The following is a 16,227-nucleotide window of genomic DNA, read 5'->3' as shown; positions in this document are numbered from 1 at the left end:
TCACGATGCTCTTCAAGTCCGTCTTCTGCGTGGCTGCGGCTGCCACATCGGCCATGGCCGCGCCAACTGTCCTGGACCGGGCGGTCTGCACGGCCAACAAGCCCATTGACACATTTGCCAGCTGGGCCAACAATACAAACAGCCTCGGTTCTGTCAGCGGTGGTACGTTGTCCTTTCTCCTTGTATTGAATCTTCTCCTTGCTTGTCTCTAACGAACAGACGACAAAACGATGGGCTCCATCTCCGTCAGCGGCACCACGCTGTCTCTCACGACCAAGACCACCTCCTACTTTTACGAGAACCTGCCATGCGTGGACCTCGCTGCAGCCAGCAGTGGCTTCACGGACCTCAGCTTCAAGCTGAGCGGCCCCGCGCAGTCGTCCTTCTTGCTCGAGATCCAGACCAAGGCCAACTGCAACGCCACCGCTCACTCCAGCGTCTTCCACAATGTGACGGTCCCTGCTGGCACGGCCCTTAGCCAGGTCACGGTCCCGCTGTCCGACTTCACAGGCGCCAACCTGGCCGTTGCGACGTCGCTGACGTTTTCGACCTTCAACAAGACCGGCGACTACAAGCTGAGCGACTTGCAGCTGGTGTGCAAAAAATAGATGGTACGCGGCAGCAACTGGCGCGTGATATGAGATCGACGCATTGTTCGTTGTACATGTTGATAAGAAAAAACAAATCTTTTGCGATGAAACCAAAAGTATAGAATATGTTTGATTGTATATATTTATTTTGATACTTTTAACTTAGCTAGCGATGTCGCCGTACCAAGAATGGCGCTTGCTTTAAATGCGCTTCGATAAAATGCAAGAGGGCAATACAATAGAGGAGACGATCTTTAAAAACAAAATCAAAAAGGTGAATGCCAACATGATTGCAACATGTCTTCACTCCATGACGAAGTGTTGTCAGCTCCTTCCTTCCCAGATATTTTCGTCAGTTCCGTTTCTGATTCTTTTTCCACCGATGGTCTACATGTGCACTTTCCTATTCTAGTCAGGTGTATTTCCTACTTGCCTGGGTTGGCCCTGCAGCCACTAGAGTCGTGTTGTTCGGCTGCCTAACAGATTGTGAAACTACCTCCAGCGAGACCGACTTTGTCCACCACAGTTACAAAAATCTTCAACACTTTTTGTCGAAACGACCGCGTTTGATTACGTCGACATTTCTGAACCGAAATCAATTCGGCTCCTAAAGTTGTTAGGGCACACTCGGCGCAAGTAGCAATTGCAGCCTCCGTCAGGTCTTTCGTCTCCAGAACGGGCGCCAGATTCTTCAGGCCCACAAGTCGTCGTCACATACAAAAGACGGCACCATGGCTACCAAGAATCCTGCACCGGCCGGCAGTGTGCCATTCTCTGTTTTTGTGTCTCGGCCGAGCACCGAGGCTTACGAAGTGCGCTTCTCTCCGCAGGACCAGCCGCGGGCGGCCGAGATCGACCCGACGTTTCTGGATGCTATGAAGGTGCGGCACAATGTCTTCATTATGGAGCAGAAGGTGCCGCTCGAGAGTGAGCTCGACGAGGACGACATGCGATCGGTCCACTGGGTCGCCTACATGAGCGACGGCGGTGACAACACCTCGCAGCAAGCCGTCGGCACCATCCGCGTCGTGCCCTATCCACAGCCTCCGCACCCGATGCCGGGCGGCGCATATTCCATCATTGACGGCGCTGTTGTGCTCAAGGGCCGGTGGGTGCGCAAGTCAGAGCAGTGGTTGGATAGCAAGGACGCCGCCGCCGCCGCCGCCGCACCTCCTTTGCACACCATGCCGCGGTCGCAACTCGAGTATCTGCCAGCCACTGAGGCCGACTTAGCGGCCGAAATTGAGGCGGCCATCGGCCCAGACCGGGCCACATCCCTGCACGACGGCAAGGAGCCCTACGTCAAGCTGGGCCGCATCGCCGTCCTATCCTCCTTTAGGGGCTTCCACCTTGGACAGTATCTCGTGCAGACGGCGCTGGACTGGATCCAGGAGAACCCGACGTACTTTGACAAGGTCGACCCAATGGCTGCGGCGGCGACCACTGAGACCAAGTTCAATGGGCTTGTGTGTTTGCACGCGCAGGTTCATGCCCTGGGTTTCTACCAGCGGCTCGGGTTTGTCGTTGACGAGGGCATGGGTACATGGTGGGAAGAGGGCATTCCGCATGTGGGGATGTTCCGCCGGCTGGAGCTGTCTAAGAAGGCTTTGTAAACATAGACGGCTGCCGGTGACGATGGATGATTCATGACATAGATCTAGACAAAGGTGTGCGTTTAGTATTTACAGATGCTATTGCAGAAAACAGGTTTACAGCCCGACGATGGTACACGGAGGCGTTTATTAAAATTTCTTGAATTTTTTTTCCATTTTCCCTTTTTTGGTTCTTGTGTTCTTGTTTCTGCCGTTGTGTTTCTCACAAAACTCCCAGTTTTGGTTTTTTGCGTTTGAAATGAAAATGGAATATCCCCCATAAATACACGGCAAATAGAAAAAGACAAAATAATGTGGCCACGAAAACGACTTCCAGGACAAAGTTGCATATCTTGTCTGTCTCGTTACACTCGTTTCGGAGGGAGACGGACATGTACGACAAACTTTGCGTTCTTGAGCCCGCTTTCCCGTTTTCCGCAACTTCCACGTCGTCCCCTAGCCCCTGGTGTCATGCCCTCTCAAAGTCGCCCGCAGAACACTTGCCTTCTAAAACGCGTTACTGTGCTCGCGGATTGGAAAACACATTCGACACCAAGCACCAACACCAACAAAATAGAAGTATGATGCAAAAAAGACAAACTGGCAAACTAAGTGATTGGAAAATAAACACCCCTTTACCGGTTGCTTTTGGCGACACGCTCCAGCTCGTCCTTCTTCTTGATGGCGTACGAGTTGCTGCTGCCCTTGGCGGCGTTGATCAGCTCCTCAGCCAGGCACTCAGCAATGGACTTGACGTTGCGGAACGAGGCCTCGCGGGCACCGGTGGTCAGAAGGGCAATGGCCTGGTTGACACGGCGCAGGGGCGAGACATCGACGGCCTGTCTCCGGACGGTACCGGCCGAGCCGATACGGGTGGAGTCTTCGCGGGGACCGCAGTTGACAATGGCGTCAACGGCAATCTGGATGGGGTTCTGGTCGGTCATCAGGTGGATCTAGTGTTGTTAGCGACTGACCGCCTTGTTTACACATGTGTCGAACAATTGGGTAACGGCTTGGCACGTGGGACTCACGATCTCGAAAGCGTGGGCAACAATGCGGACAGCCATCAGCTTCTTGCCGTTGTTGCGGCCGTGCATCATCAGAGAGTTGGTCAGGCGCTCAATGATGGGGCAGTTAGCCTTGCGGAAGCGCTTGACAGCGAAACGGCCAGAGGAGTGAGGGATGTAGACCGGCGAGCGGATCTGGATGTAGTCCCTGTTGAGCGGGTTAGTATGCTTGACGTGAAGTCGGGGATGCCTTGTTCTGCCATGCGCGTGATCGTTCGATGTCGTTCGCCATAAAAGAAAGTTCTGTTGTGCCCTCGTGTGCCTCGTGTTCTATGTTTGCCATGTTCTGTTTGTGGCGCTCGTCGAGGCCTTCCGACCAGCGTCTCATGTTTTTCGTCTCCTCCACGGTCGCATGTTGTCTCATTATAGCAATCCCAGAGCAGTCCCGAAACCTTCTTCGCATCGTCGTCTCGATCGTTCGGTGGTCGCGCATGGCCGAAAGGTAAACCAGGAACTTACGTGAGGGAGATGTCACGGATCTCGACATCATCGTAGCTCCACTTATTGCTGTAGAGAAAAACACAGTCAGCAAGCAATTCATCTTGGTGTTCACCATTTCGTCCCGAATTCTCAATCACGGTAACAAGGCAAGCCGAGAGCGGTTATGTTCGGAAGTGGGAAAGGGCCCGTACAAGAGCTTGACGGTACCGATCTCGTTCGTCACCTCCTTGGGGAGGATGTTGTACGAGACGGTCTCGACCTCGATCTCGGCGTCAGACATGTTGGGCGGCGGTTGTCTTGTTCTGAAAGAAGGACACAAATTCAACGACTAAGAAAAAAAAGCTGCGGGATGCTCTTTTTTTCTGTTGGCGGCACCGGTGGTGATGGGTCGGGTTTTGTCGATGTAGAGGACGGTGGTGATTTTTGAGAAGCGTTACCAAAATTTTGGCCCTGGTGGATTTTCTCTTTCGGTCACTAAGAATTTTTCCCACACAGAGTCCAAACAGAGGCGTAGTGGAGGTTAGACAGGAATATGGGAAAGAAAGGACTGGGTCTTAGGGCGAGGTCCCCTCACTGAACTGGAAAGTTAGCGTCTTTTGGAAGAGCCAAAAAAGAAAATGACCAAAAATTCTGTAGAGATGAGAGGACGGCAGGGCTTTGAAATATCCGCACGTGATCCACTTCAGATTAACGCGTACGTGCAGGTCCAATCATGGTGGATAGAATTAGGGCTCGAAATGGATGACATAATGCACGTGCGGCGCTGGGAAAAATACTGCCCGCCCCCGCCGAGAAAGGAAAGAACTGGGCCTTTTATTTTTTCCATCCAACCAGAATTTGGAACACCAAAAAACTAATTATTGTTTGGGTGGGAAAAGAAAAGCGCTCTCGCCTTTTGACCTCCCTCTCCCTCTTTCACTTTCGTCTTTGTGCGATCACCAAGTTCAACTCCATCACATCAACGAAAATCAGCAAACATGGCACCCGCAGCTGGAGCGAAGAAGCAGAAGAAGAAGTGGTCCAAGGGCAAGGGTATGTTAATCGAAACGAAATGGCGACGAAAATAAGAACGCGCCGCCTGCCGAAGAAGACGAGACGAGGACGTCGACAATCGCGAAGGGTGTTTCCATCTCCCAACACGAAGCAAAGAACGACAAGACGATCAGGCCACTGCTTGTGAAACGACATCTTTCGGGGTAGCGGCCGGGACGTCTTCCAGTTTTTGACATTTGACGGGAGCGGGGGACACCCCAAGAGATGCGCCGAACCGGCCGTTCTAGTCATCGATTTGAGCAGGCGGCGCTTGCCTCGGAACTGCGATACTCGACGAACATCTGCTAACAACCGCACAGTCAAGGACAAGGCCCAGCACGCCGTCATCCTGGACAAGCCGACCTCGGAGAAGCTCTACAAGGATGTCCAGTCCTACCGCCTCGTGACGGTCGCCGTCCTGGTCGACAGACTTAAGATCAACGGCTCTCTGGCACGGAAGTGCCTCGCTGATCTGGAGGAGAAGGGCCAGATCAAGCAGGTTGTAGGCCACAGCAAGATGAAGATCTTCAGTATGTTTCGATACACAATTGTGATACTTTTTCTTTTATGTAATATACCGTGTCTAACACCTTCCAGCCCGCGCCGTCGGCGGCACCGATTAAACGAATTCCAACCTACCACGATGATACTACCAGACAAACCCATTTGCTTTGGCGGAGTTGTGTGATGAAAAGAAAAACATATTTGGGACTTCGGGACACTGGGATTTTTTTTATACTACGAAATGCCGTTCTATTTCCACTTGTTATGACTTCATAGGCAAGAGGGATTAGAAACGACGATCGGCCGACACGGCCGACGAACACAAAACCCGGTCGCTGCAGCACTTCATACCTTGAGATGGAAAATAGGAGGCATGCACCCCGCTGTTGACATGAGCATCGGGTGTCGTTGTATGTACTCAACCAACAATAAAAGTAGGAGGAGCCGTCACGAGAAAACCAATCGTACGATGGGGCTCTAGATCCAATGAAAGAAACAAAAACAAGAAAACCAAACCCAACAACAAGCGGGTGTTTATGTGCTAAAATGCAGTGCTCTATTGCGTTTGTATTTGTATACTTGCGATCTGTATATTGTGTATTCACTTGTACCATGGGATGTATGTGAGCAATCGTGTTATTGTGTACTTGGAGCGTATGAAAAAGTATATCCAGATTCTCTTTCATCTTCAGAGTGTATGACATATCGTTTGAGCGACATGGAGATTTATATTGCTTGCTGGCATCTGCTTAGTTGTTTTCATGTGCGGTTGAGAAGTTGCCACATATTTTGCCTGTAATTACGAAGTATATTCGACGTGGTAAACATTCCATGAGGAGCATAGAAAACACTGTGAGCATGGACCCTGCTACCACATGGATGTGGCGCAGGTGAGCAGGCACCGCGTTGGTGGTGATTGTCATTGGCCATGCAAGCCCGGTGTCGCCGAGCGTCTTGATGCCGAAGCCGACCCTGGGGCTATCTAGCAAGATGGACTACAGAGAGCACTGAATGGCAGGCTCGAAAGTACAGGAAGTCATTGCGCGCATATCCTGTTCACAGAACGTTATTACGGTGTCCATATATTTATGCCCGAGTTGGGTTGCTGGTACTGACCGCGCCTCCGCGTAGCCGACCCGTCTTGGTAGTCAGTTGGCAGCACGGCGTGAGATGCACGGGAAAGACAGGGGTTCAATGGGCAGCCTCCAAGCTTCTGCCGTGCCAATCAACAAGGTCACCTATCCACGCAGGCGCTAGCAGTCGCCAGCACCTATCTATGTATGCTCAGAGCATATTTGAATAGGACAATGCCTTCTACGTCTAATTCAGCTTCATACGGCTTTGATTACTGCTTTGTTTCTTCCTCGGACTCTCGCGAAATCTGGAGAACGCCACTGTAATTCTCACAACCCCACCCTCCCCCCGATTTGGTGCCGTATATTTGCTTCATGAAAACAAAAAAGGTCAGTTTTTTCGAGACATAACATACGGCACCACCTCATCGTGATAATAAACTTTAAAACATCGCTTTTATTCCTGGGCAGCGATTGTTTTGGGTGGCCGAAAAGGAAGGGTGGCCATCGGAGCGAACCGGCAAGAGCTGTGCGTTTTAAAGGTCGGAGGTAACGTATCAAAAAGAAGAAAATAGGAAGAAAAGAAAAATTACTGGCAGTGCGCTAAGAGAGGGGTGAACCTGTAACAAGAGAAAGAGCGACACAAGCTACCGTCGCCCCTCGCTCTTTTGCGGCCTGAGAGGCAAGGCCGCAAAGAGCAAAAAAACCCTCGCTGTTCGTTGCCGTAGGTGATCGCGGACAGAAGCTCTTTACACCTCTTGGCTGGGCAGAAGCAAAAGTGGGGCCTCCGTCTGAGACTAGCGCGACCGGCCGGAAAGAATCGCTGAAAAAAACTACACCAGAGAAAGGGGCAGCCGCGTTCTGTGTTTCTGAAGTATTGGCCAGCGCTCCCTGAACGTGCTATGAAAAAAAAAAATTGCGACGCCTGCAAAATTTATACTGGCCTTCGGTGTTTTGCCCGCTTCAGCGAGTGTTCTCTGGAAGCCGTTCAGGTCGTTTCTGGCCAGCTGGTGCTCTGCAGCGGTTGCTCCTTCCCTCCTTGTCCCATAATAAATTTCGCAACCGAGGAATTTTTTTTCCTTTCCTGCGATTCGACTTTTTCCCGCTCTATTTTCTCCCCCCTTCCCTCCTTCCCTTTTTCTTCCTTTCGTTTTTCCTTCCTCCCCCCTTCCCTTCTCCTTCTTCATCCTCGTTTCTTTCTTTTCCTAGGATCGCTTTTCATTGCCATCCTTCTTTCACATCTCCACTCCGTTCGTCAGACTCGTCATTGATCAGTCGCCAAAATGTCTTCCAAGGAGGATATTAAGATCTGGGGCATGCCCGTAAGTTCCACCTCTTGCTGCAGCTTGTGCAATTTTTGCTTGTCGGTCGCTTTGACCGACACTTTGGAGCACATCGCCAGAATTCCCTCACGATCGCGATATCCCATGTTTGCACTCGCAAAACCACTTCCACATTCCCAATCGTGTCTGCAACGCGCTGGACCGATAATTGGGCTTCCTCGTCAATTGTTTTTCTGCGTTCGGTGTTCGTGCGGCGATGCGGCCTGCCCGGCACAGGTTGACCCGGGGCAGTTTCGCATCGTCGTTGGAACTTTTGCTGCTCGCTCACTCCGCCCCCTCTTCCCACCACATCTGGCGATGCTCCATACCCACTACGCTTGCCGATGAGGCTTGTATGCAATTATCTGCGTTTGAAGACAACCAGCTAACATGTGCTTTCTCAGTCCTTCGTGGTGGACTTCCTGAGTATGTAGACACTCCCAAACCGAGTCTTCGACAGCGGTGTCGCTGTTGCGCGAGCTTTTACGATGCGTATCAGCCAACGCCAAGCACCAATATATCGCGACCACCCCGGCCATCAACGACACTTAACATTCATTTACTGACTCTCAACCACAGTGGGCGGTGTTTCCGCTGCCGTCTCGAAGACCGCTGCTGCTCCCATTGAGCGTGTCAAGCTTCTCGTCCAGAACCAGGTACGTGTGTTGACGCCACTGTGCAAACGGACCTGATAAGATGTTTGCCGCCCACTCCGAAAGTGCCGCACTAGACCTTCCACTCGCACCAAAGCGCCCCATGTCCATACAGCGGTAATGCCTGGGATTTTCGGTTCCGTGGTCTTAATATCTCGAGTTCGGGATAGAGGACATTGTTCCGTCACCAGAAAGCTGCCCATTAAAACAGCTCAATATTTTCACTTATCACGTGAAAATGATCGGTAACCCCAAAAGGGGTGGGCGTGTTTTTTTCTTCTGTTTTGCAGACAATTGGAGGGCTCTAGTGCGAGGACTTGAGAACGTTTGGTGCTTAGCGCCGGATGTTTTTTGTAGAGTGGCGGCAACTATACATTGCAATATAGATAAGAGAAACGAACAACAGCTAACAATCAATGCAGGATGAGATGATCAAGGCTGGCCGTCTTGACCGCCGCTACGATGGCATTGCTGACTGCTTCCGTCGCACCATTGCCGATGAGGGTGTCATGTCCCTGTGGCGTGGTAACACGGCCAACGTCATCCGTTACTTCCCCACGCAGGCCCTGAACTTCGCTTTCCGCGACAAGTTCAAGAAGATGTTCGGCTACAAGAAGGAGCGTGACGGCTACTGGATGTGGATGGCCGGTAACCTGGCTTCGGGTGGTGCCGCTGGTGCCACGTCGCTGTTGTTCGTCTACTCCCTGGACTACGCCCGTACCCGTCTGGCCAACGACGCCAAGTCCGCCAAGAAGGGTGGTGAGCGCCAGTTCAACGGCCTGGTCGACGTCTACCGCAAGACCCTGGCCACTGACGGTATTGCTGGTCTGTACCGTGGCTTCGGTCCCTCCGTCGCTGGTATCGTTGTCTACCGTGGTCTGTACTTCGGTATGTACGATTCGATCAAGCCCGTCGTCCTGGTCGGCAACCTGTCCAACAACTTCCTCGCCTCGTTCCTCCTGGGTTGGTGCGTCACCACTGGTGCCGGTATCGCCTCTTACCCCCTTGACACTGTCCGCCGTCGCATGATGATGACCTCGGGTGAGGCCGTCAAGTACTCGAGCTCTCTGGATGCTTTCCGCCAGATCGTCGCCAAGGAGGGTGTCAAGTCCCTGTTCAAGGGTGCTGGGGCCAACATTCTCCGTGGTGTCGCCGGTGCCGGTGTCCTGTCGATCTACGATCAGCTCCAGGTCATCGTCTTCGGCAAGGCCTTCAAGGGCGGCTCGGGCTAAATTGCCTGAACCCTCCTTTGAAGATTCTCTTGCTTTTCCCCCCCACACACGACCTTTTTTGTACAAAAATCTTGCACTAGCGACTTGACGTGATTCCGGCGTCAATGGCGTTTAGTGGGCAACCGGTGACGGGGAAGAGACTGCACAGTATTGTTGTGACATGTTTGGTTTTGCGAGTTATGCGCTTGCAAAAAGTGCGAAGAGAGAAGGTGGACTGGGGTGTGGCTGGTCGGTTTGGTAAGGGTCGTCGGAATGCAAAGAGCTTCTTGAAGATCCTGGAGGGGGGGAAACATCAGTTGGGATGGGCGTTGATTCCACCTATGGGGCCGGCGGCTCGGGTAAGCCGTTGTGTGCTCAAGTTTACCCTTGGCACACTGTAATTTATATCGAATCTCAAGAGACAGTTTCCCCGACGCGCCTGGCCCTTGTGGTGACTTTTGTCGTCTCCACCGGCTTTGTTTCTCTCTGCGATCTTTTGTTCTTTCTTCCCCCTTTACCTTATTTTCCTTGGGTTACATGCACCTTGATAGATTTTCTCTTTACAGTACCGATCAAAAGAACGTTTGATTCCGTTGAACTAAACATGCTGGCTACGCTTGAGTGCCATTTGACTTGCGAATGTGAAACGAAACGCTGTACGAGATACTCCCGTAGCATTGAGACTTGCTAGCTGGAGGGATCTTTCGTGGGCGGGTTAGAATGTCAAGGGCATTTAGTTGTGTGTGTTCTCACGTGACTACGTATCGCGATTTTAGGGTGTCTCATGCGTCGTCCACCTGAACGTCAACATATCCGTTCTTTCTCTGTCTGCGCAGAATTGAATATATGCGACTACAATCGTTATCATTGTGTGTTCTTTTCAAATACGGAGTACAAAGAGTTGAAATAAATTGCACACTTAAGCTCCGGTCCATTGACAGCATTTCCAACTCTACAACCCCACCAATTTGAGACGCGTCTTCAGCGCGTTTTGCCCTCGACGGCAACACGACGACGACAACCACCGAAGACGAGCCAGGACACTTTTCGAACAAATCTCCTTGGGAAGATATTAAGCCAAATAAAAACGAAATAAATATGCCACCACAAATAACAGCAGCACGCCCCAGCCGAAGCACACCTAGCGGCACCACTGGTTTTCGAGGCACAGGCGCATTTAAGCCACCAAGGCCTGTCGCAGGGGCAGCAGGCGCTGGCGCGACGGCTAGGACAGCAGCAGCAAAAGATACGGCTCGGAGTCGGCAACCGGTCGATGTCGAGATTAGCGACGGCGACAACGATGGCAAGCGCGACACACGAGAGCAAGAGCCGGAAGAGATGGAGGACGACAACGACGTTGACGAGCTCGAGCGGAGCCGAATCAGCAGTAGCAGTACCAGGCGGCGACGAACGGTTGACCAGTTCCGGGACGATGCCGACGATGCTGCTGGTGGTGCCGCCACCGACATGGCCACCGACAACGACGACGATGACGACGACCCGACAGCGCGTACGAACAAGTCACTGCCGCCGGCGCTGTTAGCACGATTGCTGCATCACTTCTTCCAGAACCCAAACGGGACAGCGACGCGGTTAACGCAAGACGCACACGCATCGGTCAACAAGTATATAGAGATTTTTATTCGCGAGGCGGTGGCGCGGTCCGTGGCCGAGCGTGGCAACGGGGCGTTTCTGGATGTATGTTGCCGTGACGGGAGCCCATTTTCCTATACTCACATATTTCGCTTGGCTAACTATGTTTGTTTTAGGTGGACGTGTTACAGAAGGTTGCTGGCCAGCTGATTATGGACATGTAAACGAAAAATGGACAGCGTGTGGTTTCTAGAAGCCAGAAGACCCTGCATACTTGACGATTATAACAACAGTGGAACGGGACATGGAACAAAATAAAATGTAATTACATTATGAATTATATGTACAGCTATACAGTCATACACGGCAAAGTGGTTGGATCCGCCTTTGTGTAGACGGTTCTATGTGCTGGCCAGTCTCCAAGTTCGCTGGCAAAGGTTTGTGAGTTACTGTAAACTCGGCTAATTTTGCTTTGTATTATTCCAAAACACGCCATTCCCATAGATTGAACAGCTCGCAGTTCACGTCCAGGCATGTGGCGATGCCGTCGGTGCCATTATGACGTAGGGCAATCCAGACGACGATTGCTCGTTGCGGTCGGCCAGCCGGATGACAGAGCCGCTGGAGTTGGTCGAACGCAGGCTGGCGCTCGACGGTTGGCTGCTGAGGGCATATGGGTGCCGACTCTGCGCGAAGCTGTTTGCGCTAGACGCTTGGGACGAGGGCCGGCGTGTGGTTTGCCTTGATGTCCTCCTGGCTTGGCGGGCATCGGGCCGTGGTGATAGTAGCGGCTGTTGTAGAGCACGCCTCTGATTCTGTGGCAAAGTTGCGCTTGCAAGGTCCGGATTGTTTACCTGGCGGCTTGGACGGCGTCGTCTGCTGGTTCCGGCACTGTCCTGTGTGCTGTATGACTTGCTACTTCCGCCGCTACTGCTAGCCGTCTCTGCGGAGCGCCTGCTGCTTCCAGACTGCGATCTGGTGAGGGGTGCTGAATGCTGTGGTAGAGGATCGTAGAGTTGTGATGGTCGTCGTCGTTGTGGTGGTTGTTGATGATGGGTAATGAGATGTGTGCTGTGCCGACTACGACTTCGTATTGGTGTAGTATTATCGTTTATATCGCCATCATCGGCGTCTTCTTCGCCAAAGCTGAAGCCGCTCTCCTTGTCGTATCCACTTTCGTCATACTCGTCGTCTTCGTCGTCTTCCAAAACACTTGGGTCGAGAGGGGTCATCCGGCGCAGGATCGTTGCCAGATCGTGCATCAGCTGGCGAAACATGTGGTTGGAAATCATGCGTGTCGAAAAGCGCGCATACTCGTATTCCGTCGCAAAAGACGAAACGATTTCGCGCAGCGAGCGACGATCGCTGTCGGCCACGTGCGCATCGCGGGACGGTGCATCAGCTTCTATGTCGACGACGCCGAGCTCGGCGAGGTGGTAGAGGTATTCGCGGAGGCCCATGTACGAAGGCCGTTCAAGTAGGGCCACAGCATCTGGGTCGAAGAGAGGCGGGTCGGCTGCCGAGAAAGGATCTGGCGGCGCAAGCGTTATTGCCTTGGCCTCAACTAGGTTTGGCAACTCGGCGAGGACTGTGCTGTACTGCAGATTAATGTTCTCGTCGAGAGGGTCGGCCGTAGCACCGCCGCCGCCGCTGCCGCTGCCGCCTGCACCCCCACCTCCATCTTCACGTCCACTGCTGGTCGCTCCGCCGCCCCGTGACCGACGCAAGACCTGGTCGGGTGGTGCCCAGCCGGGGTGCTCGATTACACCCCAAACAGCCTGGCACGGCGGCAGGTCAATACCCAGCGCTTTTTCCATTTCCATCGTCTCGGCCCTTTTGAATCGCACCGCCTTTGGGGGCCGGTGTGCTTTTTCTCCGTCAGCGGCCAGGTCTGAGCCGCCACCGTCCTCCTCGTTGGCTCCTATGACGTCCCCTTCACGGTGTTTTGGCGCTCCCCCTCTGCCGCCGTGCATAAACACGTCCGCAGCCAGCATCGGACACATCTCGTCAAGCAACTCCTCAGGCACGACACGCGGCCGCGACATAAAGGCAACGGCAGCACTGCGGCTGAGGCCGGCGCTGATCATGCTGCGCACCGGCTTCGAGACATCGCCTTTTTCGATGGGGACCCAGGACTTGGGGATGGAGTTGAGGACGGCGCGCTTGAGGAAGAGACGCAGGAAGAAGACGATCGCGATGACGAGAATGCCAAAGATATAGGCGCCAGCGACGATAAGGATGGAGACAACGTCGTGGCGGTAGCGTGACTGGTTTATGAGATCGCCGGGCGTCACGAGCAGCAGCGCGAGGAGTAGAACGTGCAGCAAGGTGTAGACGGTGGCGTAGAGAACACGAAAGAAGATCTCAGTCGAGTTCGCCATGGTGGAAGGAGTCGTTCGTCGTCGTCTTTTCGTCTTCTCGTCCTCGTGGTCTGGTTTTCTCGTCGAAAGACGATTTACCGCGACGTCAAAGGATGCATGAAAAAATACAGACACCCCGTAGAGGCGATCGGCAGCCGCATCGCCGTTGTCGAGAGTTCTCACAGCGCCCGGGGAGGTATTGATGCGATCATATCGAGGGCGCCAGATTGGCGGGTGACAGGCGAGGAAAACTGTCGCAGAACAACGACAATGAAAGAAGTCAATTGTTGAGAGCCCTGTCTCGACAGCTAGTCAGGACCCACATAGACACCTCTGATTGGCCAATGGTGTTCAACATGGGACCGCCGGCACGAGAGGATCGACACCTTCACATGTTCTCGTCATTTGTTTCGTTTCTTGTTTTTGCTTCATCGATGGAGAACATTCCTGGTTGTTATGCAATTTTTATATGACTTTTTTTTTAGCTCAGGTATTCTTCCCAAATGCAAATGTGAAAGACATAGTCTCATTACAGATCCTATAGCAAAACGAACAATAACAACGCAACGACTCGCAAGCTTCAAATCCGCAGACATGCTCGTCTACTCGTCTCCTCGTGTCTATGACCGTAATTCGGCCATCTCGGGGTTGGCATCGTCCCCATCAGCCGGCTGAGGCTCCTCCTGCGATTCACGCCCGGCTGTGGCCGCCTCTTCAGCCAGCCGCATGTCAGTCTGCGAGAGTCGAAGGTCGCGGCTGTACTGGCCAAAATTCGCAATGAGATCGGTCAGGCTGTCCTTGAATGCGTCCAAGATAGCGTCCACCTCGGGACAGACACGTTCTGCCTCCACGTCTGTCCAGTGCAGCCGGTACGAGGCTTTGAAGCCTTCTAGCTTGCGCGTCACGCGTGTAAACTCGCGCACAATCATGGCCACGTCCCGCTGCACGTTACCAAACTTGTCCTCTTGCAGGCTGTGCACGGCCAGAAGGCAAAGCGCATTAATAGCGTTCACGTACACGCTCGGTTCGCCGTAGGGCCCGCCAAGAACAGCCGCCGTGATACGGTTCTGGAACCGCAGGCGGAACGGCCAACCAACAATAGGCAGTGCCAAGAACTGGCGAACCGTGTTCTGCAGGCTGCTGTTGGGGTTCTCGGGGCCGCTAATGTCACGCTGGACATTCTGCAGCCGCTTGCGCGCGTCCTGGAGCACCTGCTTGGTGAGCGGGCTCAGGCGCGGCGAGTTTTGTGGGTCGATGGCAACCTTGTTGACCATCTTCTCCATCTCGCTCGAGAACGTCTTCTTTTTCTGCGGCGTCGCCACCAGGATGTTGGGGTCGTCGCGGACGGGTTTGGTTAGCCGCTTGACTTCGGGCGCAGCGTCGTCCGCGCTGCTCCTGGCGGCCGGTGCCGGCACAGCGGGAGCCGGTGGGTCGATGCGGTTCTCCAGCGTCTTAATCGTATCCAGGCACAGCTTGCAGATCTGCGACCAGGTCGAGCCGTCCTTGCGGTCAATATCCGTGTAGATGGCTACTCGGCGGTCGGGAAAGTTGCACGCGATAAAGGCCAGCTCCCACGTAGAGAACGCCTTGATCTTGTCCTTCCTGCTCTTCAGCCCGTTCAACAAGCTGCCGTTGGGGTCCTTGGAGTCCGAAGTCAGGGGCCTGCCGTCCTTGAGGGGCTCATTGACCAGGAACAGTGAAAAGGCAGCGTTGCCAACGACGACCAGCAGCGTGAACAGGAAGCCAGCCTGAAAGCAGCGCGGCAGGTAAGTCCACGTCGAAAAGTAAGGCTTCATTGACGGCGGGAGCGACGACTTGGGGAGGCTGAAGAAAGGCCGGAAGAGGGCAAGCGTGAAGCGCCAGGCTATGGGCCGCACGAAGAAGTTGTAGACAATCACACTCGTCACGAGGCCTACAATTGCGCGTGCAAAGGCGGAGATGATCAAGAACGGCAGCTGGGCAAGCAACGAGCGGTACGGCTGTGACGACTTTCCGGCCGCAGCGCTGCTGCTGCCGCCATTGCTACCATCGCTGGCTGCCGCAGGCCGGGCCGTTCCAAGCAGCAGACGGTCGCTATCCCAGAAAAGATGCAGCACGGCGTTGACGGCACCGACACACACAACGTGCACGACAAGGTAGAGAGCGCGCTCGTTGAGTCGGGCACGGTCACCCTGATAGTGTGTGATCCAGCCGAGGGTGGCGCTCTCGGGCGCTGACCAGCGGAAGACTTGGCCGTAGAGCCAGCCGGCGAGGCAGTAGGAAAACACAGTCTCGACGGTCTTGGGCTTGGCGGCGTTGTAGAGAAACGTCTCAAAGGGTGAGTTGCTCGTGCGGATGCCGATGTGGAACTGGGCGATTCGTAGGATGATGATCACCAGGCCGCAGAAGAAGATGACGAGCGCGCGGAAGCCAGCGCCGCTGAGCGGGAACCATGCCCAGAGCCATGCAGACCAGCTAGACAGCGCCAGGGACTGCGCGTAGGCAATTGCCAGCAAAACGAGGGCTGTCGAAGAGAACCGTCTATGCAGAGCGGGCTGCAGAAAGTCTTTGTAGGGGAGGACCCGCCGTGCAGACTGCGGTGCAGCATTGGGACTTTGCGTGGCCGTCGGCATGCTGCCAGCGCATTGGGGGAGAGAGAGCTGGAAGGTCGGTCGGTGGTTGGCGATGCGGAAGACTACTTGAGCAAAAAGGTGAAGCTTTTTTTGGCGACAAAGTAAATAGTAAATACTGGGGGCAGCAAGAGCGCTGGAAAAACGCGTTGGGCTGCTGTAGGCAACGGTCACGTCAAA

General features: G+C 53.7%; 10 protein-coding genes across 10 annotated transcripts; 6 read left to right on the top strand and 4 right to left on the bottom strand.

Moving 5' to 3' along the window:
* Positions 1-5: 5 nt before the first annotated feature.
* On the top strand, positions 6-608 carry SPSK_01271 (uncharacterized protein; the record flags this gene model as incomplete). The annotated part of the gene is made up of 2 exons (XM_016728201.1): positions 6-162; positions 220-608. 2 exons carry the CDS (start codon positions 6-8, stop codon positions 606-608), a joined length of 546 nt encoding a protein of 181 aa, XP_016583946.1.
* Positions 609-1,321: 713 nt separating this feature from the next.
* SPSK_01241 (uncharacterized protein) lies at positions 1,322-2,203 on the top strand (the record flags this gene model as incomplete). The annotated part of the gene is made up of 1 exon (XM_016728172.1): positions 1,322-2,203. One exon carries the CDS (start codon positions 1,322-1,324, stop codon positions 2,201-2,203), a length of 882 nt encoding a protein of 293 aa, XP_016583945.1.
* Positions 2,204-2,817: 614 nt separating this feature from the next.
* SPSK_01286 (small subunit ribosomal protein S5e) lies at positions 2,818-3,279 on the bottom strand (the record flags this gene model as incomplete). The annotated part of the gene is made up of 2 exons (XM_016728216.1): positions 2,818-3,135; positions 3,214-3,279. 2 exons carry the CDS (start codon positions 3,277-3,279, stop codon positions 2,818-2,820), a joined length of 384 nt encoding a protein of 127 aa, XP_016583944.1.
* Positions 3,280-3,409: 130 nt separating this feature from the next.
* On the bottom strand, positions 3,410-3,682 carry SPSK_01323 (uncharacterized protein; the record flags this gene model as incomplete). The annotated part of the gene is made up of 1 exon (XM_016728252.1): positions 3,410-3,682. One exon carries the CDS (start codon positions 3,680-3,682, stop codon positions 3,410-3,412), a length of 273 nt encoding a protein of 90 aa, XP_016583943.1.
* Positions 3,683-4,667: 985 nt separating this feature from the next.
* Positions 4,668-5,345, top strand: SPSK_01265 (small subunit ribosomal protein S25e; the record flags this gene model as incomplete). Its single annotated transcript, XM_016728195.1, has 3 exons — positions 4,668-4,722; positions 5,043-5,252; positions 5,320-5,345. 3 exons carry the CDS (start codon positions 4,668-4,670, stop codon positions 5,343-5,345), a joined length of 291 nt encoding a protein of 96 aa, XP_016583942.1.
* A 2,237-nt stretch (positions 5,346-7,582) lies between these two features.
* SPSK_01246 (uncharacterized protein) lies at positions 7,583-8,395 on the top strand (the record flags this gene model as incomplete). The annotated part of the gene is made up of 4 exons (XM_016728177.1): positions 7,583-7,621; positions 8,026-8,047; positions 8,201-8,277; positions 8,318-8,395. The coding sequence occupies 4 exons, from the start codon at positions 7,583-7,585 to the stop codon at positions 8,393-8,395; spliced, it is 216 nt and encodes a 71-aa protein (XP_016583941.1).
* A 295-nt stretch (positions 8,396-8,690) lies between these two features.
* On the top strand, positions 8,691-9,506 carry SPSK_01245 (solute carrier family 25 (mitochondrial adenine nucleotide translocator), member 4/5/6/31; the record flags this gene model as incomplete). Its single annotated transcript, XM_016728176.1, has 1 exon — positions 8,691-9,506. One exon carries the CDS (start codon positions 8,691-8,693, stop codon positions 9,504-9,506), a length of 816 nt encoding a protein of 271 aa, XP_016583940.1.
* A 1,077-nt stretch (positions 9,507-10,583) lies between these two features.
* On the top strand, positions 10,584-11,302 carry SPSK_01258 (uncharacterized protein; the record flags this gene model as incomplete). Its single annotated transcript, XM_016728189.1, has 2 exons — positions 10,584-11,183; positions 11,255-11,302. The coding sequence occupies 2 exons, from the start codon at positions 10,584-10,586 to the stop codon at positions 11,300-11,302; spliced, it is 648 nt and encodes a 215-aa protein (XP_016583939.1).
* Positions 11,303-11,599: 297 nt separating this feature from the next.
* Positions 11,600-13,459, bottom strand: SPSK_01095 (uncharacterized protein; the record flags this gene model as incomplete). Its single annotated transcript, XM_016728026.1, has 1 exon — positions 11,600-13,459. One exon carries the CDS (start codon positions 13,457-13,459, stop codon positions 11,600-11,602), a length of 1,860 nt encoding a protein of 619 aa, XP_016583938.1.
* A 599-nt stretch (positions 13,460-14,058) lies between these two features.
* On the bottom strand, positions 14,059-16,050 carry SPSK_01078 (nucleoporin NDC1; the record flags this gene model as incomplete). Its single annotated transcript, XM_016728009.1, has 1 exon — positions 14,059-16,050. One exon carries the CDS (start codon positions 16,048-16,050, stop codon positions 14,059-14,061), a length of 1,992 nt encoding a protein of 663 aa, XP_016583937.1.
* Positions 16,051-16,227: the final 177 nt, after the last annotated feature.

This window comes from Sporothrix schenckii (assembly GCF_000961545.1).
Source record: "Sporothrix schenckii 1099-18 chromosome Unknown Cont48, whole genome shotgun sequence".
NCBI lineage: Eukaryota > Fungi > Ascomycota > Sordariomycetes > Ophiostomatales > Ophiostomataceae > Sporothrix > Sporothrix schenckii.
The sequence above is the reverse complement of the archived record's forward strand: the minus strand, read 5'-3'. Positions and strand labels throughout refer to the sequence as shown.